Source organism: Anguilla rostrata, chromosome 11 (assembly GCF_018555375.3).
Source record: "Anguilla rostrata isolate EN2019 chromosome 11, ASM1855537v3, whole genome shotgun sequence".
NCBI classification, from domain to species: domain Eukaryota; kingdom Metazoa; phylum Chordata; class Actinopteri; order Anguilliformes; family Anguillidae; genus Anguilla; species Anguilla rostrata.
The window spans coordinates 2,843,444-2,869,037 of NC_057943.1; the positions used below are offsets into that span (position 1 = coordinate 2,843,444).

The following is a 25,594-nucleotide window of genomic DNA, read 5'->3' on the forward strand; positions in this document are numbered from 1 at the left end:
CTCGCTGCTGTTTGCTGCCTCTGACGCAAGTTACCTGTCTACCTGTCTGTTTATTACTGAGTGTGTGTGTGTGTGTGTGTGTGTGTGTAATCTCTTCAGTCTAATGTGCAGAAGCCCAAGGGTTAGTATAGGAAACTGAGTACTTGTATTTTCTTCAGAACAGTCGATGTGACTGAAAACATGGCGTAGACAAACAATATGTCTCCTGCACCTACTTCAACACACACCGTGGTTTTTCCGTTGTCCAGGAAACCCGTGGTGAGATTAAAAAAAAAAAAATGTATATATTTGTGTGGTTTTCCATGGCAACTGCAACGCCTTGACAAGTAGGCCGTTGGTCTGGAGAGAGCAGGGAGGAGGTGTGCGGATGACAGGTCCTGCCACACACTCTCCATGCTGGCTGGCTGGAGCTCTCTGACAGCGTCTTACACACAAATACATCCCGACAGAGCAGAGGGTGGAAACAGATCTGCCTGGAGTCAGTCCTCCTCCATGCCAGTTTTTCCCCCATAAACATTTTGGTTTGGTTATTTGTTTTTGGTTTTTTTGTGATTGCCAAAAATGTATATATAATAATGAACACTTGCACTGTGCTCTGTAATTTAATTTATGTAATCGATGTTAAGTGTAAATGTAGACTGAATCCAACCCTGGTCTCTGGGCTCTTTGCAGGGCTTAATGCTGATTGGCTGAGCATTAAATGGAGGTTAACAGGTTCCTTTGTTCTGTGGTCTGAGTCCTCTTAATGTGCTTAACAACTGCAGAGAATCCCCGGCAGTACAGCTTGGAATTCCGTGTGTTCTCAGGGGGCGTGGCTCTGCTACCCCACCGGCCAATCAGCGGTCAGCCCCCACAACTAATTTGCATTTTACAGTTGTGAAGCCGGTCAAGGATTTTTTTTCTTCTGTCCACCGCAAAGTTTTCATTGCTATTCACTACACCCCCCCCCCCCCAACCACGCCTGCCCCCCCCCCCCCCTTCCTGGGTATCACGTAACCCACAGGGCTGTAGAGGAAAAGCCGTCCAGTCTCTCCCCAGCCATCTCCCAGAGGCAGCTGCCAGAGACACCGAGAGCAGCTTCCAGCAAGGACCCGAGCCGGCAGCGATTTAAGAGGGGGGGGCCTCGTGACCCGTCGCCGCGGGAGACCCAGGGAGAGCGCACTCCGGTGCCGAACTCAGGGCGGCCGTCCTGACCACAGACGTCCGAAATCAAGGGTGAGGACAGGAGCACCCCGAAGAGCACAGAGACCCACACAGAGGAGCGATACACAAAAGGGACCGTCCGACGTTTGGAGAGAAGTGGAGAGGAGAGGAAGAGAGGAGAGGAGAGGAGAGGAGAGGAGAAGAAGAGAGGAGAGGAGAAGAAGAAACAGCAGAAGACTGACCCTGCTCTGTTACCCCCCTCCCCTCCACCACCCCCCACCCCTGGGACTGTTTGGTACAATAATCTCCAGCTGATTCGCAGTGGTCTATCAGAATTCGGACGAGAGACGGGACAGAGCCGCACTGGCGTGGAAAACACACAGATACATTTCTGCCAAAAAGAGAAGCTTCTTTCTTCAATTTTTAATAGCTTGGCTTGTTTTCCCTTTTCTTTCTTTTTTAGCTGCTTAACTATTTATTTCTCATTTTTAATAGATTTTTTTTTTCCCGAAGGGCAGTTTATGTGGAGGACAGTGTTTTGAGAAAGTTTCCAAGAGGAGAGAGGAAGAGACGGGGAGAAAGTGAGTGAGCGAGAGAGAAGGAGAAAGAGAAAGTAGAAAGTAGAGATAATGGCGAATTCGGGATTCCAGCTGCTGGGCTACTTCCTGGCGCTGGGCGGGTGGATTGCCATCATCTCCACGACGGCGCTGCCGCAGTGGAAGCAGTCGTCGTACGCGGGCGACGCCATCATCACGGCGGTGGGCCTGTATGAGGGGCTGTGGATGTCCTGCGCCTCCCAGAGCACGGGACAGGTGCAGTGCAAGGTGTTCGACTCCCTGCTGTCACTGGACGGTGAGTATGGGACGGCGCTGTCCTGGTGCGCACACACACACACACACACACACACCAGTATGCATGCACACACACACACACACACACCTGCTCACACACACATGCGCAAGCAAGCACACACACACACACAGACACACACATACATACACACACACACACATTCACACCAGTATGCATGCACACACACACACACACACTCATGCCTGCTCACACACACACGCACAAGCACGCACCTTCACACACACACACACACCTGCACACACACACACACACACACGCCTGCTCACACACACACTAACACATACACGCCTGCTCACACACACACACAAACACACACACCTGCACACACACACACACACACACAAACGCCTGCTCACACACACACTCACACATACACACCTGCACACACGCACACACACACACACACATGCACACACACACACACCTCAGGCCTTAACGCACACGCGAAGCCGTAGACTCAACATCACAGATAGCAAGCGCGCGTCTCTGCCGTCAGAGTCCTCCAAGGCCAAACAGCAGGTTTGTTTATGATAAACATGAGAGAACAAGGCGCTGGTGACATGCAGTGCTGTTCGCCGAAGCACACTGGGCCGAGCTGAAGCGCACTGACCGACAGCGAGTGCGCACTGACCGACAGCGAGCGCGCACTGACCGACAGCGAGCGCGCACTGACCGACAGCGAGTGCGCACTGACCGACAGCGAGAGCGTCACGTGTGGCGTGACACCGCGGCCCAGCGCCCGTCCGCGCCTGGCGTGGCTCGTTCGGTTGCGTCCCTCCTCTGTCCAGCGCCGCGGAGAACAGAGCCGGCTGCGGGAGGATAAACGGGTCGTTTCTCCAGCGCCGGCCACGTGGAGCGATAACTCGGCAGGTCTGCGCGTTCTGCGCTCCCGTGCCCAGAGGAGCTTCCCTCCGCTCTTAAGCCTGGGTGTTTAAATTAATTATGTTCCTTTCGGGATAGGGAGCGTCTGTTTGAAACCACAACAATGCGGCTATTTAAGTTTTTTTCTCTCTTCCCATCATCGCCAAACAAAAGCCTTGATTCTTCTGGAGAAATACTGTAGGGGGATTCAGTGACTGACAAAAGGAATCTGAAATGAAATTTCCAAGCCGTGATGAAACTGATTGTTTGTAGCGGACCAGTATTGCGAGTATGGGCAGTTACACTGATTATACTGATAAAATTTTATCCCTCAGTATTTTTCATCATCTTATTCTCTATTGAGAGGATTTAATCTGTTTCCTCGTAAAGTTATGTGTCTAAATAATTATGCATGGCACCCCAAGTTGTTAAGGGTGGCTTACCACATATGTAGGAGCCATTATGTTGGTTTATCCTTTGCCCATAACTCATAAATATATTGTAAATAATATTCTTTATATATAACCACACCTGAAAGGCAATAATTATTTATTTCCTAGCAGGCAAGTTTGTCAAGTTTGCAATCACTAAATTTTACTTCCCAAACTGAGTTTGTAAAGACAAAATGTAATGCTTGTATTTATTTGTAAGTTAAAGACAAATGTTGATTAAATACAGGATACATGGATATCAAACATTGAATAACACTGAAACACAGAGAGATGCAGGAGTTTTATGAAGTGCCAAGGATGAACAGAAAGGTTTTGATAATGGCCAGTGTGGATTATTTATAACTACTGCGATACTCTGTAAACGTCAGGAATGTTCTCAACAGAATAACCTTCTACTCAGAATGCCCCCACAAATCAGTGTAAAATTTATTTTGGGTTAACTAAAAAATGTATTGTACATTAACACACAAATGTTAAAATGACCAGATTTGTTTTGTATGGGGCCGCAGCAAAGTTTTGAAAATAAAAAAATTTAAGCAAATATTGTCTTAAATGAGACCACAAATTACTTGCTTAACTCGACTGACACAGCATTAAGGCGGCAAGTAAAAGTTACTTAGTTACGATCATGGTCACCAAAGCTTCGCATCTGACTAATGAACAGCCAGCCAAGCATTATGGACAGGAAGTGACTTTTCCACCCCTGAACCGAAGTGCGTTTAAAAGTTTAAAAGGTTTTGGTTGAAAAGGCGAGCGATTCCGCCCGTTGTTGGCGTCAACGCCCCTGGCGGTAGGACTGAAGTCACGGAACGCTGAGCGATAATGGCGTTCCACACTCCAAACTCGGAAAAAAAAGAAAAAAAGAAAAAAAGAAAAAAAAACAGTAACATTGTAACAGCGATGTCCGACACCTCATTAGAATGAGGAATTTGAAGCCCCCCCCCGCCCTCCCCGCCGCCCGTCACCAAGAGAGTGACGAGATGCTGTCTCTCACTAAGCCCCCCCCTACTTTTCCCCCACCCCACCCCACCCCCCCACCGCTTTGTTGCCCCACGTAAGGTCATCGTTTGGGACAGTGCCATCAGTGTTCTTGTTTGTACTACGTACTGGCACCCTTAGAACAGCGAGCATTGTTCGGGCCCCGGAGAGAAGAGAGCGGGGTTGTTTTTTCCCTGGGTTAGTTATTGTTGTGCTAGTGGCCAGCTGAGACGTTAGCGACGAGCGCGTCGATGGCGGAGGCCTTCGCTCTGGCGCGGAGCCATGCAGTGTGCCCAGCTGTGGTCTGGGGGAGATTTTTCTCCTCCTCCATCTTCTTTTTCTTTACTCCATTTACGAGGTCTTTGCGGTTTTTTTTTTTTCCAGTCAGAAATGCGTCAGTAAACATAAATAAACAACGTAAACGTAAACAGCAGTAATTTCGATTTATGCTAGATTGTCAACACTGCAGACACAACTCGTTATTGTACAGTACGTCTGAGAACTGACGGGTGAAATATTGTTATTGTGTCTGGTGAGTTAACCACACAGTATTAATGTGCTTATTTACAAAACAGTTCTTCTATAATAAAAAAAGCCACATTACAGTAACCACCAAAAATAATCTTGCATGTTATTCTGGGTCCTCAAAAAAACAAAAACAAAACAAGAAACAACAAAAAAAACATAATATTTTCTTTTTTCCCCCATCTGATATTAATTTAAACTACTGATCATAAAGTTAAACTGTTCATCTGTTCAAGCCTTTTGCATACAGAAATCCATAGAGATGTAATGGTTCTGTGCACCCATAGACAGATCATGAGGATCAATTCGATAAAGTAAATTTAGATAAATTAGATTTCCTTCCTTCTTCCCTCAGCTGGTACAGGTGAAAAACGGACATAAAAACTAGTGGCTGAGAAACCCTCTTACTGTAAGAGAGTCTGAGAGTGCTGGGGTCCGTGGTGTTCCAGAGGACCATGGGGGGGGGGACTCTCTCAGTGAACAATGCCCCCCCTGCTTTCGAGGAGCACAAAGGCTGCCCTATGGAGGCGCGCGCCCGTCCCATGAGGAAGAGGCTGCCCGTGGGCCCGTGCCCGACCCCATACCAGGCACCAGAGGCGTTGGCACTGGAGCGGGGGGGGGGGGGGGGGTGGGTAGGAGAGCGGGCAAAATGGCCTCACACTACCTCACTCCAAAAACTCTCCCAGAGAGAGGAGAACCACAGACACTCCCACAGAAAGGAGAACCACAAACATTCACACAGAGAGGAGAACCACAGACACTCCCATAGAGAGGAGAACCACAGACACTCCCAGAGAGAGAAGAATCACAGACACTCTCACAGGGAGAACCACAGACACTCACACAGAAAGGAGAACCACAAACACTCACACAGGGAGAACCACGGACACTCACACAGAAAGGAGAACCACAAACACTCACACAGAGAGGAGAACCACAGACACTCACACAGAAAGGAGAACCACAAACACTCACACAGGGAGAACCACGGACACTCACACAGACACTCAGAGAGAGAGGAGAACCACAGGCACTCCTGCAGAGAGAGGAGAACCACAGACACTCCCCCCAGGAAGGAGGTGAAGGTGGTTGTACACTATCGTTGTTAGAGGATGCTTTCGTGTGCCACTGCCTGTTTGTCGGTTACGGTCACTGAATTCCCATAATCGCTTTTCATAAAATGAATATAATTGTTCTGTTAAGTGTTTTGTAGAACTGAGAACTGAATCATCCAGTGGTCTGTGTGCCAGATTGGCTGGACTCTGTCTGTGATGTCTGAACTCTGTACTAAGTGGCACGTGGTCTGTTGCTGTAAACAGCCAGCTAGACCCTGTTAGTGATGTCTGTACTGTGTACCAAGTGGTCTGTGGCTTTTTTCAGTAAATACCCAGATGTGATAGACCCTGTTAGTGATGTCTGTACTCTATACTATTTGGTCTGTGGTTTGTTGCAGTGCACTGTACTAAGCAGTCTGGGATTGTGAGGTCTGTGGTTTGTTGCAGTACACTGGCAGATATGATGGACCCTGTTAGTGATCTATGTACTGTGTACTAAGTGGTCTGTGGTTTGTTGTAGTAAACAGCCAGATATGCCAAACCCTGCTAGTTAAGAGTCTGTACTGTGTGCTAAGTCTGTGGTTGGTCTGTGGTTTCTTGCAGTAAACCACATGCTGGACCCTGCAAGTTAGAGTCTGTACTCTGTACTAAGCGGTCTGTTGTTTGTTGCAGTAAATACCCAGACATGCGAGACAGTGTTAGTGATGTCTGTACTGTGTACTAAGTGGTCCGTGCATTGTTGCAGTGCATGTCCAGACATGCGAGACAGTGTTAGTGATGTCTGTGCTGTGTACTAAGTGGTCTGTGGCTCGTTGCAGTGCATGTCCAGACGTGCGAGGCAGTGTTAGTGATGTCTGTACTGTGTACTAAGTGGTCTGTGGCTCGTTGCAGTGCATGTCCAGACATGCGAGGCAGTGTTAGTGATGTCTGTGCTGTGTACTAAGTGGTCTGTGGCTCGTTGCAGTGCATGTCCAGACGTGCCGCGCCCTGATGGTGCTGTCGGTGCTCCTGGGCTTCTTCGCCATCATCATCAGCGTTGTGGGGATGAAGTGCACCCGGGTGGGAGACAGCAACCCCATGATCAAGGGCCGCATCGCTGTGTCCGGGGGCGTCCTCTTCCTCCTCGCAGGTGAGGCCCTTCCCAGCATTCCTCAGCGGCCCAGAGCGCCACCTGGGGAGCACGTCCACGCTTTACCCCGCTATAACCTACTGAGACCTGGCAGTCTTTTCTTTGTTTGTCTCAATACAAATGTCTTGGGAGCATGTTGCAGGGAAAATAATTTTTAAAAATATTTTCAATTAAATATCCCTCATAGAGTTGGCTTCTGCATAGTAGAGTATATGGTTCTTGAGATTAATACCAGAGACTCATGTCCCTTACAGAGGAGAAAGATGAATTGGTCTGGCGACTGCCAATGAACAGTGGTGTTAACTGTCAGCGTGCAGTGTTATTTAAAAGATGCTGGGCTCATAATGACAGAAAGACTCCAATCCAATCAATCCAATCTGTCCTCGAGACAAAGCACATGTAAAGATTGGCTGCAGTCTGTGTTTAGTCTATGTTCACATTACTGTTCAGTCAGACGTTAATGGCTTGGGTCATATTCACAGATGCTTGTGTTTGCTAAAGGAGTAAATAATGTTTTACAAGCTCAGCGGTGATGGGCGGAAGGATAGAAATTCGTAGTTCATTGCTTTTTTATTTCATTAATCTGAAATTTGCCTCCTCCGCAGGGCTGTGCACGTTGGTGTCTGTTTCCTGGTACGCCACTCAAGTGTCCTACCAGTTCTTCAACCCCAACACACCTGTAAACGCCAGGTAAAATCTCATCTTTTATATCAAAATGTCAAGTCTTTCGCACGTTAATGAGGTAAAGTGATGATCGTGTGGATACTGAAGGGAATTTTAATTATTTGATGTTCGATGTACATGTGAAACCAGTTCCTACAGATCAAGCTAACTTGTCCTCAGTTCATCTCACCATGGCTTGTTCTTTTTATTATTCTTGAATGTTTTCAACTGGTTCCACAAATTCTGCAACATCACCGTATCTTTTATTTCCTTAAAATCCCATTGTGCCTTCTTTGCCTTTTTTTTATATGTTCTCCCACGTGCAAAGTTTAAGTGCTAATGCTTTAAGAAATATAAACAGCATATAAGGCTGTATGATATAGACCCATAATGCATTGCAATGAAGACATGTTCTACTGCTGAGCTCAGAAAGTGGGTGTGGCCCAGTGACCAGTGACGCTGTCGTCTCTGTGTTCGCAGGTTCGAGTTTGGCTCCGCCCTGTTTGTGGGCTGGGCGGCGGCCAGCCTAACCATACTGGGAGGGTCTTTCCTGTGTTGTTCCTGCTCCCCGGACGACAGGAGAGGGCAGCAGTACTACAGCCAATCACAGCCCTCCACGGCCAGGGAGTACGTGTAATCTGCCCATAGCGGACTAGCGGTGAACAGAGGGTGCTGAAGGCCAGAGATCTCACCTTTTACCCAGAGAGCACCACGGTTTTTACTGTAGATAGTCCACACAGACACACACGCGCGTGCGCACACACACATGCACACTCACGCACACGCACGCGTACACACACAGACATGCACACGCGCGCACACACACACACGCACACTCACACACACGCACGCACACGCACGCGTACACACACAGACACACGCGTGCGCACACACACACACAGACACGCACAGACGCACATGCACGCACATACACATGGGTGTGCACGCACTCACACACACACACATGCACACACGTATACACACACACACACAGATGCACATGCATGCACGTACACACGTGCATGCATACACACACACATACACACATACGCACATACACACATACACTCACGTGCATGCATACACACACACACATACACATGCAGACATACATGTGCACTCACAAAAATACATGGATTCACACTGTATTTACTTGACATTTTACATTAGGATACATGAATGTACCATATCAACTTACCCCTACACACTACAACAGCCTACATACATGCAAGCACATGTACACTTACAAACACAGGGGTACATACATGCACAGACATACACTAACAAGCACACAGGTACATACATGCAAGCACATGTACACCTACAAACATACACCTGCATACATGCACACATCGATACACACGCTGACAGGCACCGCAAATAATATCAAATAAAAGGTAAAGTATGTGATGAAGGGTAAAGTGGGATTTTACATCAGGAAGATATAAAACATTCATCAAACAGCCATACATCCTTTGCACAGCATTTAGGAAGCACTGTTGATTTATTTTATTAAGTAAATACGTACTAGATATCTCACATAATAATGCATTGATATTGATATTGATAGTGATATTAGTGACTCTTGCAACTGTTGTTGGGGGGAACAAAAATAGTGGATCAATGTTATTATTTTTATCAGAGCACAAAGGTTGGCGGTTGGCTTAGTAAAATGTATTAAATTAATTTAGCTATAAAAACACTCCATTGATTTGTTTTAAAGGGAAGAAAATGTTGCTTAATGGATTCAACTAGGCCTAGATTAATCTGATTTTTTTTTTTTTTTTTAAGAAAGGAAAGAAATTTGAATTTTGGTAAAAACATTGTTTGGTTTCGTGGAAAAGCCCTCCACATTTACAGAAACACACAGTGTTCTGAGACTCATGACATCACGTGACATCACATCATTTTAAGATTTTCAGGAGCTGCTCTTATCCAGAGTGACTTACGTCAATGCACACACACAGCTACAGGCAGCAAATAGCCTGATGCACTCTCAAAAAGCATGTGTTTACAAACACACACTTTTTGTGTTGTGTTACTTTCAACACATTTCGTGTCTAAGTTACAACTTTTGTGTTACAAATGCACAATTTACAGTCTTACAAAGAGAGGCTTTTTACTACAGACTATGTGGAAAGTAATACAAAATGTGTTGTCCTTAACGTGACATAGAGGTGTGTTAAAAAACTGACGCATTGTGTGTTGTTTTTAACACATTTTGAGAGTGTACCATGTCATTTGTATAGCAACAAGTAGTATCTTTTAACACATAACTTACTCTGACGTAGCAAATACATGAAACCTTCAACATAATGTTAAGCACCTCAGTAGGTGCAAGACGAAAACTGAGCTTCATATTCACAAAGCCTTTCAAATTGGTAGTACTGGTCTAAAGTCATCAGTCTGTTCATTTGAATAGTCACTAGGGCAAGTGTTCATGGGCACAGACTCCCTCTCCTCCAACCCCCAAATCAGCCCTCAAACTGATTGTGAAGCTTTATGAATTTGGGCCTGAGAATGTGCTGACTCAAGCAGAACACGGGTGTCACAATCCAAAGGTCGTGCTCCCTACACAGGTAGATGAAACTGCAAAAGGAATGATGCTTCCTAGGAGAGTGCCCAACACTCAAATTAGCCCCGGTGGGATAACCAGGGGAAAGAAAAGGATGAGAAATGTGTGGCAGTTGAGAAAGAAAGGCAAAACAGAAGTGCCTCTCGCCCTTTTTTTGGATCTCTGTTCACGGTTGGGGCTGTGGTTTGTGGGAGTGTTTATCTGCGGTGTCAAGCTGCTCATTGTATAAAAAAAAAATTTTGGTTTTAAGAAAAATAATAACTTTCACTTTCTGTGACGCAAATGAATATTGTGACAAACGTTTTCACTTTTTTTCTTCTTTTGTTGTCTGTGTAGCTTTGGCTTAATTCTGTCTGCACTACGCAAACGGCATACGCATCATTAAATTGGGTCATTTTGCAATTTCACAGTGACATTTTTAATGTACAGCATTTTAGATATTTGTGGAAACATTAAATTCTGAAAGGTTTTTGAGAGAATGAAGAACAATAAAGGATCTGAATACTGAACATTTAGCTTGCTGTTATGTATCGCAATATGAAGTATATCAAGGTTTTTTGTTGCATTTACACTGCGTATTAATGTCATCCAGCCATTTGAAATATTAGTTAATGGTCTGGATTTAGTCAACAATTGCCAATAGCAATGAAATGCAAGTCAGCATTTGTCTTCATCAACACAATTTGTCAGGCTCAACATTCTCATCACTGTGGGGCAAAATTTAATCCCACACACTATTTAAACAGCTCCTGTTCAGCTCCTGTTTAAAAAGAGGATGTTTTAGCATGTGTGTTTGTCTGAATGTGTGTGTGTGTGAGTGTGTGAGAGAGAGAGATTGTGTGTGTGTGTTTGTGTTTGAACGTGCACGTGTGTGTGCGTGTGTGTGTGAGAGAGAGAGAGTATTTTGCATCTTACAGTAGAAACTCTGTATTGAGTCTGATGTGATTATCATACTGGTTCATACCGTATAGCAGCATATTCACAAATCATTCCACTCTGTGACATGCATATTCACAAACCATTCCACCCTGTAACATTCATATTCACAAATCATTCCACCCTGTAACATGCATATTCACAAACCATTCTACCCTGTGACATGCATATTCACAAACCATTCCACCCTGTAACATGCATATTCACAAACCATTCTACCCCGTAACATGAATATTCACAAATCATTCCACCCTGCAATACAATTTTTCAATCATCATATGTATTCACAAAGCATTATTCCACCCCTGCATGGCAAATATACACAAAGCATTAACACCGCCCAGCATCAAATGTGTGCATCAATTCAGCATCACTTTGAGTAAGGATTTGAGCCCCTTATAGAACAATATGATATAAAAATACGACATGTAAGTGCAACATATAATATATTTAAAAGAGTAAATTAGGTTATGTATTTGCATAGATATTATCCATAAGCAGAGTGATTTACACGGCTGATATTGGTTCACATATTGATAATTTATATGGCTACATCCAGGTTTTCATCCTTGCTCAGGGGTTAGAAAAACAAACAAAAAAACACACAAACTGCAGAACAAGTTTCAGAGCAAGTTTCACACCCATAACCCAAAGCAGGGACACTCCCAGTGGGCCAACAGGCCTGCAGGTTCTCTTCTCTACCTGATGTTAATTGAAAGATTAATACCACTAATTGGCCAGAGATTTAACTCACCTGGTGTCCCATGTGTATATCAGTCCTGATTAGTGGGGAAGAATGAGAGCCAGCAGCACTACGGGCCTCGAGGACCAGATTTGAGTGTCCCTGACCTAAAGGATACAAATCCAGCTCCCTTTGGCGTCCCCATGTAACTCTACTAAAACCGTTTCTCTCAGTGCTCTACCTGTGACGCCTGTCTCTCTGTCCGTTCACCGCTGCTAAAACAGAACAAAGCAATCAAGCGTCAATCAGACTGATTTGTGACTCCTCCTCTTTTCTGATCAGGCTCTCTGTCTCTCTGTGTGTGTCTGTGTGTGTCTGTGCGTGTCTCTCTAATTCAGGGTAGAGTTGTTGACCGAAAGCAGCTCCCCTGACTGATCGAACCCCTGCTCTCATGATGAGGATCACTCCCTCCGGTCCTGCTCCTTGTTTTGTGTCCTGATTTATAATATGGACCCTCTTCCTCTTCTTCAGTCGTTTACCACTGCCTCTGCAACCCCAATCCTCCCCCCCCACCCCCACCCTTACAAACAGATGTCCACCTTCTTTTACAACATCTGCCCTGCCCTTCGACCTCTGGGTGACCTCTGTGTGACCCCTGTGAGGATACAGGCTGTACTGATTACTCAGCACTGCTCCTTTCCTACAGTGCACAATTATTATCATTATTATTATTGATTGATTGATTGATTGATTGATTTATTGATTGTTTGGTTGACTGATTGATTTTTAGGGACTTAATTTCAGCCTTGACTGAGTTTTATTCATTCCTGTGGAAGTCCTGTGTACTTACCCACAGTCTTTTGTTTTTCCTGTTAATTCATTCACTAAATTTATCTTCTGATCAGGCCAATTTGGGATTACAAATAATGTACACATCTATAGACCCAACACAATGGACAATATTCTAGCAATAAACTCCAACTGTGGGTTATCGTTATAGGGTATACATTCTTCATAGCCATGCACATCAATACATTTGAGAACTTGTCTTTAATTCTGTACCAAAACTGTGACCTCATATGCATTTTGGGATCATTTGTTGTAAAAAACAAAATGTATAACATTCAAATGCAGTTATACAGTTGCTGGGTAACATAAGAAAACTTAAATAAAATGATGATAAAATGATAATAAAAAGGATCATACTTGGTTGGTGTGTGCAAGCTTCCTTCCACAGAGAACAGATCAGATATGGACAGCACACAGAATCACACTATGGCATGCAACAGCACGTTTGTGAAGTCTCAGCTCATGAAGCTTCTTCATAATGTGGACTTTATTGTAATTAATAAAAGGAATGATCTGTCTGCGATGTGTATGTAACATTTTTCACTTAATAAAACTAACTCACAGCCTTGAGAACGAGAAAGAGTAGTTTCACCCATTTATTTTATAATAAAATGGCTGAGTGTGGTTTTACTTTAAAATATCGTGATAACGAATGGATTTACCTGGCGGACGCACCTGTTCAGAGCAGATTGCAGGGAGGCCAAGGTAAGAAGCATTAGAGTCATATCAGGAAACCAAGGCCACACAACCAGCTGAGAACGAATAACGGTAAATGGTAAGTATATGTAAGTAATTATTTAATCCACACCAGGTGCCAAAACAATTTCCGCAGTTATCATCGTCCACCTTGATGTTCACATGATGCCAAACAATAACCCAGATCTGTGTTACCACCTCACATCATACCAAGCTTCCCTGCATGCAAAACCACAGCCATCACACAAGAGTGCATCAGTACATTGGGAGTGACCAAGCATGAGAATTGTGGGTAAACAATAAAAAAGCATCGATACAAAAGAAACCAATTAATACCATCCTTAATGTCATGATGTAATTTGGGCTCTTTCGTTGATTCACAGACACCAGACTTCAGTAAACTCAGTGGGACACACTTACAGAAAAGCATTTTCCTTGGACTGGGAAATTTAGGCCTAAAGAATTGGTCTGGATTCCAACTCTGGTATTCCAGTTTGGTCTCATCAATGACCAAACTTAACCACAAAAAAACAAAAACAAAAAAAAACTAGAAGTGGTAGCGCTTGTATTTGTAAGAGAAAGTTTTAAGCAGTTCAGCCCATTGACATGCTCATATTTGGAATGGCAAAAAAATACCACACTCAAAGTATCTTTGCCTAAATCCGTTATATAAGGATTGTAGATTTAGGCTGGTTGAGGGGTATGAGGACATAGGTACGTCTTTGTAAACAGAAGCCACACTGTTAGGTACAGACACATCACACACTACTATTACAACTTCGCTTCTAGTTTACTAACAACTCTCTTTTAAAAAAAAAAAAAAAAAAAAAACTGCAGACATTCGGTTCATAGTAAACGGCACTCACGGGTCGTATTAAACATTGACAGAATCTCCAGCAAGTTCCCGGCAGAACTGTGACGGCGTTTAATTTGGAGCCGTTTAAGCGCGTGAGGCAAGGGAAAATTGCTAGCGCGCGGCGGGGCTAACGAAGCTGGGCTCCATGGCCTGGAGCGGTGACTGGCCGTACTGCGCGAGCGTGCTCTCGAAAGCGTTAACGGCATTATCGGAGAGACGGTCCCTTAATAAGCATTCAGCGCACACACCCCGGCACTTACCCGGTTCAAAAATAGCCATGGAAAAAAAAAAAAACGTGGTTTATTTACCGTGGTTCTGGCGTAGAAAAAAAAAAAAATAAATAAAAGATTTTCCCCATTCAGAATAATATCCAGGCCTGGGGGCACGGGGGGTCGGGAGCTGGGGTCACTCAAGCTCAGCACAACCCCCATCCCCCCCACCCCCGCTCTGGACCCCCCATCACCACCACCCCCCCAACCAAAAAAAAAAACAAAAAAAAAAAACACATTCCTGTTCCACAGCGAGATCAGGTCAAGAGTTTTTCAACTCGCAAACCTTCATGTAGAACCTTAACATGAGTCCTGCTCGGCCAAAGTGGAGGTAAATCTGAATTTTTTTATACAATGTGTTTGCATGTTATAGGTAAAAAAATAAAAAAAAGACTGGAACAGAGACTTGGAGGGAGAAGTTAGCTATGAGTTGACAATGTGCTTTTTGAATACAGATAGAGGAAGAGATTTTTGATCTAATTTCATCACAGATCTTGCTGTATGGTGGTGTGGTTTAGATTCAATTGAGCTTTTGAGAGAAAGTGATATTGATTTTTACTCATGGTCAGGAAATCTTTTGGTAAGGTTACGCTGTTGTCTAAGGGTATGGAGTATTTTATTGAATAAATCTGTCACAGGGACATGTTATGCTGTCTTTGAGTGGCATGGTCTGTTGATATTTTCCTATTTCCATTTTCAACACCATTGCAGTTTGCGGTCGAAAGTGTAGAATTTATTTTGACACATTTACTTAATTTCATCGAACTGACAGCGAAGCGTATGGCAAGCTGGGTATTTGATGTATTTCAGAATGTTACATATTTATAGCACCATAAACAGTGTCATATTCCTGTACATTTTTCTTTTCTCCTGCATTTTATATTTTTATATCCAAAGTAGAGGTTTGGCATGTAGAGTTGGAGGAGAGGTGATTACTTTATTATGTTGCTTTTGCAGATGTGTGTGTCCTTTCACGAGACATTATATAATGAATAATAATAACTTGTTATCCTGGTTTTAAGAGGCAAAACAAAATTAACTTTTCAATAGTCTAAGAAAGTTTTAGCAACTTTTTGTTAATAAAATTGAATAACAATTAAACATACAAGAGAAGGATTTTTATACTTTTCATACTGAACTGGATATAAGTTTATTGTCTGACCTTTTCTGTTCATATGTGAACAATGGTAAAATTGAAGTTAAAACCAAAAATTGTTCCAAACAAATAATATAGAACAAAAGTTGTTCGAAGGCCATGGACTAAGACATCAACAGCATAAATAAATTTAAAAAAAAGACATCAGGGAAGATCTTTTAAATTGTTGCCTTTGTGGTGCAGGAAATGAATTAATCTTTGTGGCACAGCATGTGGATGAATCTTGCTACTCGTTTCCTTGAAAGCAGCATCAACAGAGCATTTTTGTGGTGGGGTGGGGGGGGGGGGGTGTCAAAGCTCATACAGTCATAAGGGTCTCCTGAGGGCAGCATTTCTGGGGGGGGGGGGGGAATAGGGGGGTGCATGGCCATGGTACCCTTGACTTAGACTGAATTTCTTCTGTAAATGTCCAGCTGTATGAATGGACTGTATCTGAATAATAATGTCAGCTGTGTGAGTTGCTCTGGTTGTGCTACACACCTAAGATGTGAAAGTCTCAGCAACGTGCGTAAACGAGCGTGTGCTGCATCCGGAATTTTGGGGCTGAAATGTCTGGTAAAAATAAATAAAATAAAAATGCTGTGTTCTTGGAGTCCTCCAGAGTTCAGAATGATCGTGGTGCTTCAGTTCATGGCCTTCGTCCTGGCGCTGGTCTCCACACTCTTCCTCATCGTGGCCACCTGGACGGACTGCTGGATGGTGAACGCTGACGATGACCTGGAGGTGAGCGCTGGCTATTCACTAAGAGTAATTATTATTATCCTTATTATAATTATAATTATAATAATAATAATAATTATTATTATTATTATTAGTGTTATTATCATTATTATTTTTATTATTATTATTATTATTATTATTATTACTATTGGTGTTATTATTATTATTAGTGTTATTATTATTATTATGAGTGTTATTATTATTATTATTATCACCATTATCATCATTATTATTGTTATTATTTTTATTATTATTATTATTATTATTATTATTATTATTCCGTGGACCCCAGAAGGGTCCCCTGGATGCCTTTGAGCCTGGCTGGGGGGCTGTGGTGGATCAGAAAAAGGCTGAAAACTCCTGGTTGAGAGTTTCAGAAGGATGGGGTGTGGCTTCATCATCAACCCCCCCCCCCCCAGTTATGAGCATGGGGGGTGGGGGGAGCACACAGCTGTTCTTTCCTTTTATATCTTCTTAACCAATCAAAACGCTTTCCTCACCACATTTCGACACCAACATCTTTTGTTTTCTTCTGTTCTCTTTTTTTTTCCCCGTCCCCCTCCGCAGGTCAGTCAAAAGTGCAGGGGGCTCTGGTGGGAGTGTGTGACCAACACGCAGGACGGGATTCGAACCTGTGACCAGTATGACACCATCCTCGCCGAGCACCCGTGTAAGCCCCCTCCCCATCACAGCCGTCCCGCCGGCCCACTATAGCCTCCTCAGACCTGACATTACACTACATTACAGGCATTTAGCAGGCGCTCTTATCCAGAGCGACTTACACAACTTTTACACGTCATTTACACTGCATCCCTTTATACAGCTGGATATACAGTATACTGAAGCAATGCAGGTTATGTACTTTGCTCAACGGTACAACAGCAGTGCCCTACCAGGGAATCGAACCTGCAACCTTTAGGTTACAAGACCAACTTTATTGACATAATAAACATACCTTGGATGACAAAACTTGCTGCCATTAAAACATGAGTAGTTAAAATCTTGGAATGGTGATGAGGGGGAAAAAAGAGCGTTTGGGTCTCCCCCCCCCTGCAGTGAAGATCGTTCTGACGCGAGCTCTGATGATAACGGCGGACATCTTGGCCAGCTTCGCCCTCATCATCCTGGTCCTGGGGCTGGACGTCATCAAGCTCCTGAGGGAGGAGCCGCACATCAAGCTGAGGATATGCTACTTCGCCGGGTTCATATTTGGGCTGGGGGGTAAGATGGCCGCCGCACACAGAGCCCCGGGCGAGGGGGGGGGGAGCTGGGGGGGGCGCAGAGGGTCAGGACAGAGAAGCTTCTCTGCCTGCTCCTCTGCTCTTCCAAAAGCCTTTGTTCCTCACTGCACGGAAAGGTTTCTTAGCCTGCAGGCTTAGCTGCAGTCTGTGGTGTGAAAAGAAGCAGCTGGCGACACCATCGCACGTTTTCAGAGGGGAACCGTGGATGTCTGCGCCCTTCCGAATCGGCAGCGAACGCAGCTGCTTGGTTACGCGTGATTGGACATTCCAAACTGGGGCGGGAATTGTGGTCTGCTCAACTCCGTGTCGCGAATCAAATTTATTACAAAAACACTTCCTTAGTGGAACCAGCCAATTATAGGGCCGCGGGCAGTCGAACGAATCAGCGTCCGGGTATGAAATGGCGTGCTGTACGGCAGCAGGAGGCTGACGAGCGGCGGTTCTCCCGTCCCGATTCCCCGCAGGGATCCCGGGGATGATCGGCTCGGTGTGGTACGCCGTGGACGTGTACGTGGAGCGGGCCACGCTGGTGCTGAAGAACGTGTATTTGGGGATGCACTACGAGTTCGGCTGGTCCTGCTGGCTCGCCATGGCAGGCTCCACCGGCTGCTTCCTGGCCTCCATAGTGCTCACGTGCTGCCTGTATATCTTTAGAGGTGAGGAAGCGCTACGGTTTTATTATTATTATTATTATTATTAGTAGTAGTAGTAGTATTAGCAACAACCACAACAACAACAATAATAATAATCATCATCATCATCATCAACAATATAAAAATTTAAGTAAACAGTAAAATTTTAGTTTTTTGTTCAACAACATTTTGGCTTGATTTCCTGACCTTTTGTCTAATGCTAGATTTAGTTTGAATCTTTGAATCCTGAACCCAAAGACCAAAAAAAAAAAAAATAAGATAAATATTTATATTTATTCCACTTTTGTTGTCTTTCCTTTTTTTTCTTTGGCAGATGCCAGATCTTCACAGTACCACAGGTCCATATACAAGTACGGCAGAACTGCAGCGGGTAAAAAATACGCCATGGATTCCCGCGTGTGAGGGACAGACTGCCTGCTGTGACCGGAGACGACCACAGGGAGGCGACAGAGAGACGCAAGCGAGCGAGGGAGGGGGAGAGGGGGGGGGCTCCATGGCCCGGAAAAGTGTGATTGTGATGTCATAAAGGAGCAAGCCAGCCTGCAAAGAGGGTCCACCACATTCCACCTGGACTGCCTACAAGGTTAACATCGTGTCATTCAAATTCATAGATGGGTTTTTTTTTTTTTTTATCAAAAAAGGTTGAATTATTTTTAATTTTACTTTATTTATTTTTTTGCGCTCAAATAAATTTCATGGACATTTATCCTGCACAAGTTGGGGAAGCGTAAAGACAACAAGTTCCCCCATTTGTTAAAAAACTTTTTTTCAGCTGAAAAACCTGAAATCCCAGCCCAGTTTTACAATGTACCACGTTCCTCTAAGGATCAAACACCAAGACAATCAACCGCCAACCAGCATATTGTATCAACACATACAGTATGTACAACTTCTTATCTGACAACATGAACACTACATATGTAATCTTGGTGAGTGACTGAGATCAGTAACACATATTGTCCATTCTGATGTCAGAACAAAATGTCAGTCTAGTAAACAGCCAACGTCACTACTATCAACCGTTTATCAGCAATGACAAAACCAAAGTGCGACACTCCTTATCCATACAAAGAAGACCAGCTCCGCAAATATTCTTGTGTATGTATTTGTTGTTTCGTTTTGTTCTTATTTTCAACAGCCATGTAAAATTAGTAGTTTTGTTAGGCATATGTGTTTAATTAGACGACAGCTATGAAATAAAATATTGGAATATTTATTGACTTCAATTGGAGCCATGCTTTTAATTTTGTCCATGATTAAAATTTTTTTTTTGTTTTAACATTTTTCTTTTTGGGGGGGGGGGGGGGGGGGGGGTGTGCTATGCCACAGCAGTACCCTATAACTGAAATATTTTCATATGTATTTTTGAATTATATTTTGTAAAAATATGAAAATATGTATTCTTGTCACATTGTTTCACATTCATTTGAACTGTTATAGGGACATCATGGGGAGCAGATCATTGGCTATATGATTGCATTTTTTTAGGTAAACCCCAACAGAATTGCACGCACACACACACACACACACGCGCACGCACACACACAATCGCACGCACGCACGCACACACACACACACATATATATAGAAAATGTACATGTTCTTCACAGTATGACACTGAGGAGTTCTGGAAACAGTAAAATGCAGGGTGTCACATAACGACTGTACATTTTATTTTAATATAAACTGAGCTAAATTATCAAATTTCACAGGCTTCAACAGAAGCTTGCCATTCTTCAACTTAAAAGGTCAATTTAAAAAAGGTTGTCGGTTAAAATTACACCCACAAATATATACATACACACACAATCACATGCGCACACACGCACGCACGCACGCACACACACAAATAAATGTACAAAAAACGTTATAATCTGCCTATAAACAGTTATATGTTACATCATTATAGGTTCCCGAGCATTTGTGGTCATGCCACCTTTTGGTAATAAGCCATTTTATAAGACCCCCTCACCTCATGCACTGTGCCTTTTTCCAAACCTCACCACGCCCCCCCGCCATCTCCCCCTTTGTCTCACTGTGCCCCCTCCTCCCCCCACTTGGGTCCGAGTCTCATTTAGGAAACTGCTATGTTAGGACACCGTATGTTTTCTTGTTGATAATGTTGTTGGTAGTTCTTGTGGATCTCATCAAAAATCCAGGATGTTTCCAGTCAGTTGCCCCCCTGTTGGGCACGTTCAGCAGGTAGCCCCTTCCTAAAATAAATACGAGTAACAGTCCGGGTTTGGTCCTCTGTGCCGGGTGGCAGGTGAGGGAAAGTCACCCCGTTTGGGGCAAAGGGGGCAGCGGTATGGGGGGGGTGTGGACGCCCGTCCCGGGACAGAGAGGAACGCAGCCACGCCCGACGCCCCTCTCCCTCAAACACAGGCCCAGGGGACACGCCAGCAACAGGAAGAACAGGACCCATCGCAGGATGGACCACCAACTGCACAAGAGGAACAGGCGTGTTCCGTTAGAGCAGCAAGGCTGCGGTTAAAGCACATTTCATGACAAGCAGCGAACGGGTGACTCACAGGAAGCAGATCGGTTAGGGCAGCCATTTTCGATGAGAAAATTTGGAATTTGGTAAGCCACCATTTTCAAAACCAAAAACGTATAAAAATAACACAACTACGATCAAAATGTTTGTCCAGAACAGCCAGAGAGAGAGAGAGAAAGAGAGAGAGAGACAAAAAGAGAGAGAGAGAGAGGGCGAGAGAGAGAGAGAGAGAGAGAGAGGGGAGAGAGAGAGAGAGAGTGAGGAAAAGACAGAGACAGAGAGAGATAAAAAGAGAGAGAGACAGAGAGAGAGAGGTAGAGAGAGAGACTGTGATGCCAAGTGCAGCACCAGATAGCAGGTGCATCTGTACGGTCTCTCTCCGCTCTGGCAGATACCAGTGTAGTGCTTTGTGAAACTCCTCGTTGGGGTCAGAGGTGAAACCTGGCATCCAGGCCGCATTTAACTAAATTTAGACTGGACTCACTCTGATGCGACTCCCTCTGGTGGCTCCTTGGTGGCAGTAGTGGGTGGCTCTGTAGTATTCAGGAATATCACAGTTAATACTTTATAAGAACAGGTCACATATAAAGAGTGTCAAAAGTGATTTAGCTTAAAAAGGCATTAGGTTATACTGTAGCTGTCAGTAATAAAATAATGAAGGTTTTACAGCGTGACAATATCTGATGGACTGTAAGAATTTTACACCAGAATATTATGGCCGTTTTACTGACATACTGTGATTAAATATCATTCCCTTTTTCTTTTAAAAAGAGAGCAGGCAGCTCTTAAGCAGAGAGAGTCTTCAACTCCCAGTTGTCCCATTGGTCTTCCCTATAGGAAGCTAAAAGTACTCTTCTATTGAACACACTTCATAAAGCCTTTATTCCACGGTACGTTCCAGTGAACACCAGACGTTGGGCTTTTGTCCTTTTTAATTTTTTTTCCTGGAAAACTTTTCTCTTTTCTCTATGTGTTATTAGCCCAATGCCATAGAGCCTGGGTACACCATATTGATATCACTATGGCGATACCACGTAGGGCTCATTTCTCTGAATCGCTATGGCGATACCAGGTAGGGCTCATTCCTCTTAATCTCTATGGCGATACCAGGTAGGGCTCATTTCTCTGAATCGCTATGGCGATCCCAGGTAGGGCTCATTTCTCTATCCTTAATCGCTATGGCGATCCCAGGTAGGGCTCATTTCTCTATCCTTAATCGCTATGGCGATCCCAGGTAGGGCTCATTTCTCTATCCTTAATCGCTATGGCGATACCAGGTAGGGCTCATTCCTCTTAATCGCTATGGCGATCCCAGGTAGGGCTCATTTCTCTATCCTTAATCGCTATGGCGATCCCAGGTAGGGCTCATTTCTCTATCCTTAATCGCTATGGCGATCCCAGGTAGGGCTCATTTCTCTATCCTTAATCGCTATGGCGATCCCAGGTAGGGCTCATTTCTCTATCCTTAATCGCTATGGCGATCCCAGGTAGGGCTCATTTCTCTATCCTTAATCGCTATGGCGATCCCAGGTGTGGCTCATTCCTGTGTCCCGGAGGCTCACCTGTAGGCTGGAGGACGTGCAGGGACACCGACTTGTAGACGTATCTGAATTTCCCGGAGATGACGCACCAGTAGGTCCCCTCGTCCTGCGGCCGGAGGGCGGTGAGGGTCAGGCTGAGCGTGAGCGCGCTCTGGTCGTCGCTGGCGGAGGCCCTGTCCGTGGGCGGCTCGCCGGCCCTCACAAGCACTCTGCAGGACTGGTACGCGCCGCCGCTGCACCAGTGCTTCGGTCTGTTTGAGAAACGGGGGGGGTAGCTGCAGCGCACTGTGACCGTCTCTCCCGCCACGGCACGCACCTCGGTCGGCACGGAAATACCACCCGCGTAGAAGCCATCACACGCTGGGGGGGGGGGCAGTTAATTATATTATATATTAATATACCAATTTAATTATATTATATCCATCCATCCATTATCTGTACCCGCTTATCCTGAGCAGGGTCGCAGGGGGGGTGTTGGAGCCTATCCCAGCGTGCATTGGGACGAGAGGCAGGAACACACCCTGGACAGGCCGCCAATCTATCGCAGGGCACACACCGAAATAGCAGCCGCGTTGACGGCATCACACGCTGGGGGCGGGGATTTAATTATATTATATATTAGACAATATTACTTATTGTGTAGTATATGATTAAATACCACACACCATCTTCTGTTGCCATTGTTCAATCAACCCCTTTTCCACTACGAACCATCAAGTAACAATCCATTGGCAAACGTACTATTTGTGTAATATATAATGTAATTAAATACCATACAATTTAATCAAATACAGGCAAACATGCTTATTGTTTAATATATAATTAAATACCATATAATATACTTAAATACATGCAAACATAATTATTGCGTAATAAAATTAAAATTAAATACCACAGACCATCTACAAGACACTGGCAAACATACTTATTGTGTAATGACTGGTAAAGTTGGAATGGTGTGTGTGCCCTGCAATAGATTGGCAGCCTTTTCAGGATGTATTCCTGCCTCTCGCCCAATGAAAGCTGGGATAGGCTCCAGCACTCCCAGCAACCCTGCCCAGGATAATCAGGTATAATTTTATTATCCATCCATCCATCTATTAAGTAAATGTGTCTTCTACTATATTAAAAATGAATATCTGTCATTAAAGATTTAGTTTCACCTTTTCTTGTGGGCACCAATAGCAGTCTAACAAAACTGAGTTTGCTCTACAAAGCCTTTGTGGTTCTAATATCAATTATATCAATACAGTTATTAATGAATAAATTAATAACTAAAACAGAAATAAGAAAGTTACACATGCTTTACCTGACAGAAGAAGAGTGAAAATCGCAATGCTCTTCATGGCTATTGTGGGAAAGAAATCCAAAGCGCTGAACACTTTCTGGCTAGTGACGGGTGCTCTATCATGGGGCACTCATGAATACTATGATTTTATTGGCTGGGCCGATGAGGGACTCTAAGCGCAGAGATGGGATTGGCTGATGTGAGGTTGTATGAAAGGACTGTGGGCTTGGCGGGGTGTCTTTCTCAGGATTTCCTTTCCTCTTTTCGTAAGTGTTGAGAAATAAAGGTCCTCAGAATTAAAAAAATGTGGTTGGCCAACAAGGTGCAAATATGTGTGTGTGTGTGTGTGTGTGTGTGTGTGTGTGAGCGGGTTTGCATCATGCTAGTCCCAGGATCACAGACACACACACACACAGATACCCAGACACACACACAGATACACAGACACACACAAACAGACACACAGATACACAAATACACAGACACACACACAGATACACAGACAAACACACACACACACACTACACACACACAGGTACACACACAGTCTGAAATGGGAAGTTGAACTAATTCTGTAAGCTCAAGAAATGTTAACATTAATATTGTAAATAAGGCTTCAGATTTGTCTTCTCATGAAGGGAAAACAACAGCTGAATTTCTGTTTGGACTGAAAACGCAGCTCACTAAAATGTAGCTTGTTTTGTTTATCCCGGACAAGCCCCCACTCTGTCATGACCCAGCTCAAGGGAAAAACAAAAAAGAGAGATGGCAGATGATTAAAGGAATTTAACTGAAGGTTTCATGATGAACTTCAAGTAGTAAACTAATACTAAACAAGACCAGGTTAAAACCTAGTATGTGGCTGGACCTAACACACGTGATCCGGCCGACCAATGGTGTAACTTCATCACTCAGTCACAGACGTTCGCGTTTGTAGGGCTGACCTCGCTGTTGCGGTCCAGCCAAAAAGGTATGAAAAGTGTGTAAGTCAGTAGGATAGCACTCGGTAGTGAAGGGAGTGTTTGGTCGTGTGTAACCAGTGCTGCCAGGTATTGTAAAGTGTAAAACCAAGAGAACATAACCAAAGTCACATAATCCAGAACACAGCTGAAGAGAAGGTAAGAGAGAGGGACTAGCTTCAACTGCCTTTATACAGGTGAGTGCCACTGGTTCCCCCAGGTGGTACGCATCACCACTAACAATCCCAATTTCAGGTAGATGTTCTGTATCAGCTCAACGAGCCCCCTGCAGGTAGGCAAGGAGACAGCACACACAGACTCAGCCAGACAGACTGAGAGCTGTCACACACAGATGTTCATATTGCTATACCTGTGAGGACGTCCCATTGACTTACATTCATTCCGTAACCTCTAACCCTAACCCTAACCCCAACCACTACATGCCTAACCTTGACTCTAACCTTAACCTAATTGTAACCCTAACCCTAAGTCCTAACCCTAAAACAGCCTCTTGAACTTGTGGGGACCAGCAAAAGGTCCCCACTTTGCATAATTTTCCTTTCTTTCTATCCTTGTGGGAACATGTGGTTCTCACAAAGATAGTAATGCATGCCCACACATACACACACACAGCCAGACGAACTGAGGGCTGTCTCACACACACACACACACACACACACACACAGCCAGACAGACTGAGGGCTGTCACACACACACACACACACGCAGCCAGACAAACTGAGGCCTGTCACACACACAACAAACAGCCAAAATGAGTGTACAACACACCACAGCAAAAACTGGCCTGTCACCTCTCACCCAAACACCACACACACATGCAGCCAGACGGACTGAGGGTTGTCACACACACACACACACACACACACGCAGCCAGACAAACTGAGGCCTGTCACACATGGCTTACATTTGTTTGCCACCCAATACGTACATGAATAGTAGTCATGTGTTGTCTTTTCTTTGGGTAAACAATCAGCAG

The 25,594-nt window shown here is 44.4% G+C and overlaps 3 protein-coding genes and 1 long non-coding RNA gene across 5 annotated transcripts; 3 read left to right on the forward strand and 1 right to left on the reverse strand.

Annotated features, from left to right (window-relative positions):
* Positions 1–1,003: 1,003 nt before the first annotated feature.
* On the forward strand, positions 1,004–13,301 carry LOC135235210 (claudin-19-like). Its single transcript, XM_064300486.1, has 5 exons — positions 1,004–1,995; positions 6,852–7,016; positions 7,622–7,706; positions 8,160–8,306; positions 12,271–13,301. The coding sequence occupies exons 1-5, from the start codon at positions 1,773–1,775 to the stop codon at positions 12,305–12,307; spliced, it is 657 nt and encodes a 218-aa protein (XP_064156556.1). The 5' UTR covers positions 1,004–1,772; the 3' UTR covers positions 12,308–13,301.
* Positions 8,898–10,763, forward strand: LOC135235211 (uncharacterized). The gene is made up of 2 exons (XR_010324320.1): positions 8,898–8,936; positions 8,975–10,763. It is a non-coding gene; the product is annotated as an uncharacterized LOC135235211 (long non-coding RNA).
* Positions 13,302–14,774: 1,473 nt separating the features above from the next.
* LOC135235212 (claudin-16-like) lies at positions 14,775–19,534 on the forward strand. 2 transcript variants are annotated; one of them, XM_064300487.1, is made up of 6 exons: positions 14,775–14,873; positions 16,292–16,421; positions 16,986–17,088; positions 17,475–17,639; positions 18,124–18,315; positions 18,626–19,534. In XM_064300487.1, exons 1-6 carry the CDS (start codon positions 14,848–14,850, stop codon positions 18,712–18,714), a joined length of 705 nt encoding a protein of 234 aa, XP_064156557.1. In that variant the 5' UTR covers positions 14,775–14,847; the 3' UTR covers positions 18,715–19,534. The 2 variants fall into 2 exon arrangements, with proteins under 2 accessions (XP_064156557.1, XP_064156558.1); XM_064300488.1 differs by having other exon boundaries at positions 14,783–14,873; positions 16,300–16,421.
* A 429-nt stretch (positions 19,535–19,963) lies between these two features.
* Positions 19,964–25,301, reverse strand: LOC135235213 (natural cytotoxicity triggering receptor 2-like). The gene is made up of 4 exons (XM_064300489.1): positions 23,660–25,301; positions 22,372–22,710; positions 21,294–21,342; positions 19,964–20,755 (listed from the first exon to the last, which is right to left on the reverse strand). The coding sequence occupies exons 1-4, from the start codon at positions 23,694–23,696 to the stop codon at positions 20,590–20,592; spliced, it is 591 nt and encodes a 196-aa protein (XP_064156559.1). The 5' UTR covers positions 23,697–25,301; the 3' UTR covers positions 19,964–20,589.
* Between the last annotated feature and the right edge of the window lie 293 nt (positions 25,302–25,594).

What these genes read in the sequence shown, in the direction of transcription:
- LOC135235213 (XM_064300489.1), bottom strand. Translation starts at nt 23,696, where the DNA reads ATGAAGAGCATTGCGATTTTCACTCTTCTTCTGTCAG. An exon ending in TTTCACTCTTCTTCTGTCAG is followed by an intron (nt 22,711 to 23,659) that starts GTAAAGCATGTG and finishes CCCCCCCCCCAG; the next exon opens with CGTGTGATGGCTTCTACGCG. An exon ending in GCACGTCCTCCAGCCTACAG is followed by an intron (nt 21,343 to 22,371) that starts GTGAGCCTCCGG and finishes TGAATACTACAG; the next exon opens with AGCCACCCACTACTGCCACC.
- LOC135235210 (XM_064300486.1), top strand. Translation starts at nt 1,773, where the DNA reads ATGGCGAATTCGGGATTCCAGCTGCTGGGCTACTTCCTGGCGCTGGGC. An exon ending in CTCCCTGCTGTCACTGGACG is followed by an intron (nt 1,996 to 6,851) that starts GTGAGTATGGGA and finishes GGCTCGTTGCAG; the next exon opens with TGCATGTCCAGACGTGCCGC. An exon ending in CAGCCCTCCACGGCCAGGGA is followed by an intron (nt 8,307 to 12,270) that starts GTACGTGTAATC and finishes TCTCTAATTCAG; the next exon opens with GGTAGAGTTGTTGACCGAAA.
- LOC135235212 (XM_064300487.1), top strand. Translation starts at nt 14,848, where the DNA reads ATGAGTCCTGCTCGGCCAAAGTGGAG. An exon ending in ACGCTGACGATGACCTGGAG is followed by an intron (nt 16,422 to 16,985) that starts GTGAGCGCTGGC and finishes CCCCCTCCGCAG; the next exon opens with GTCAGTCAAAAGTGCAGGGG. An exon ending in GTTCATATTTGGGCTGGGGG is followed by an intron (nt 17,640 to 18,123) that starts GTAAGATGGCCG and finishes GATTCCCCGCAG; the next exon opens with GGATCCCGGGGATGATCGGC.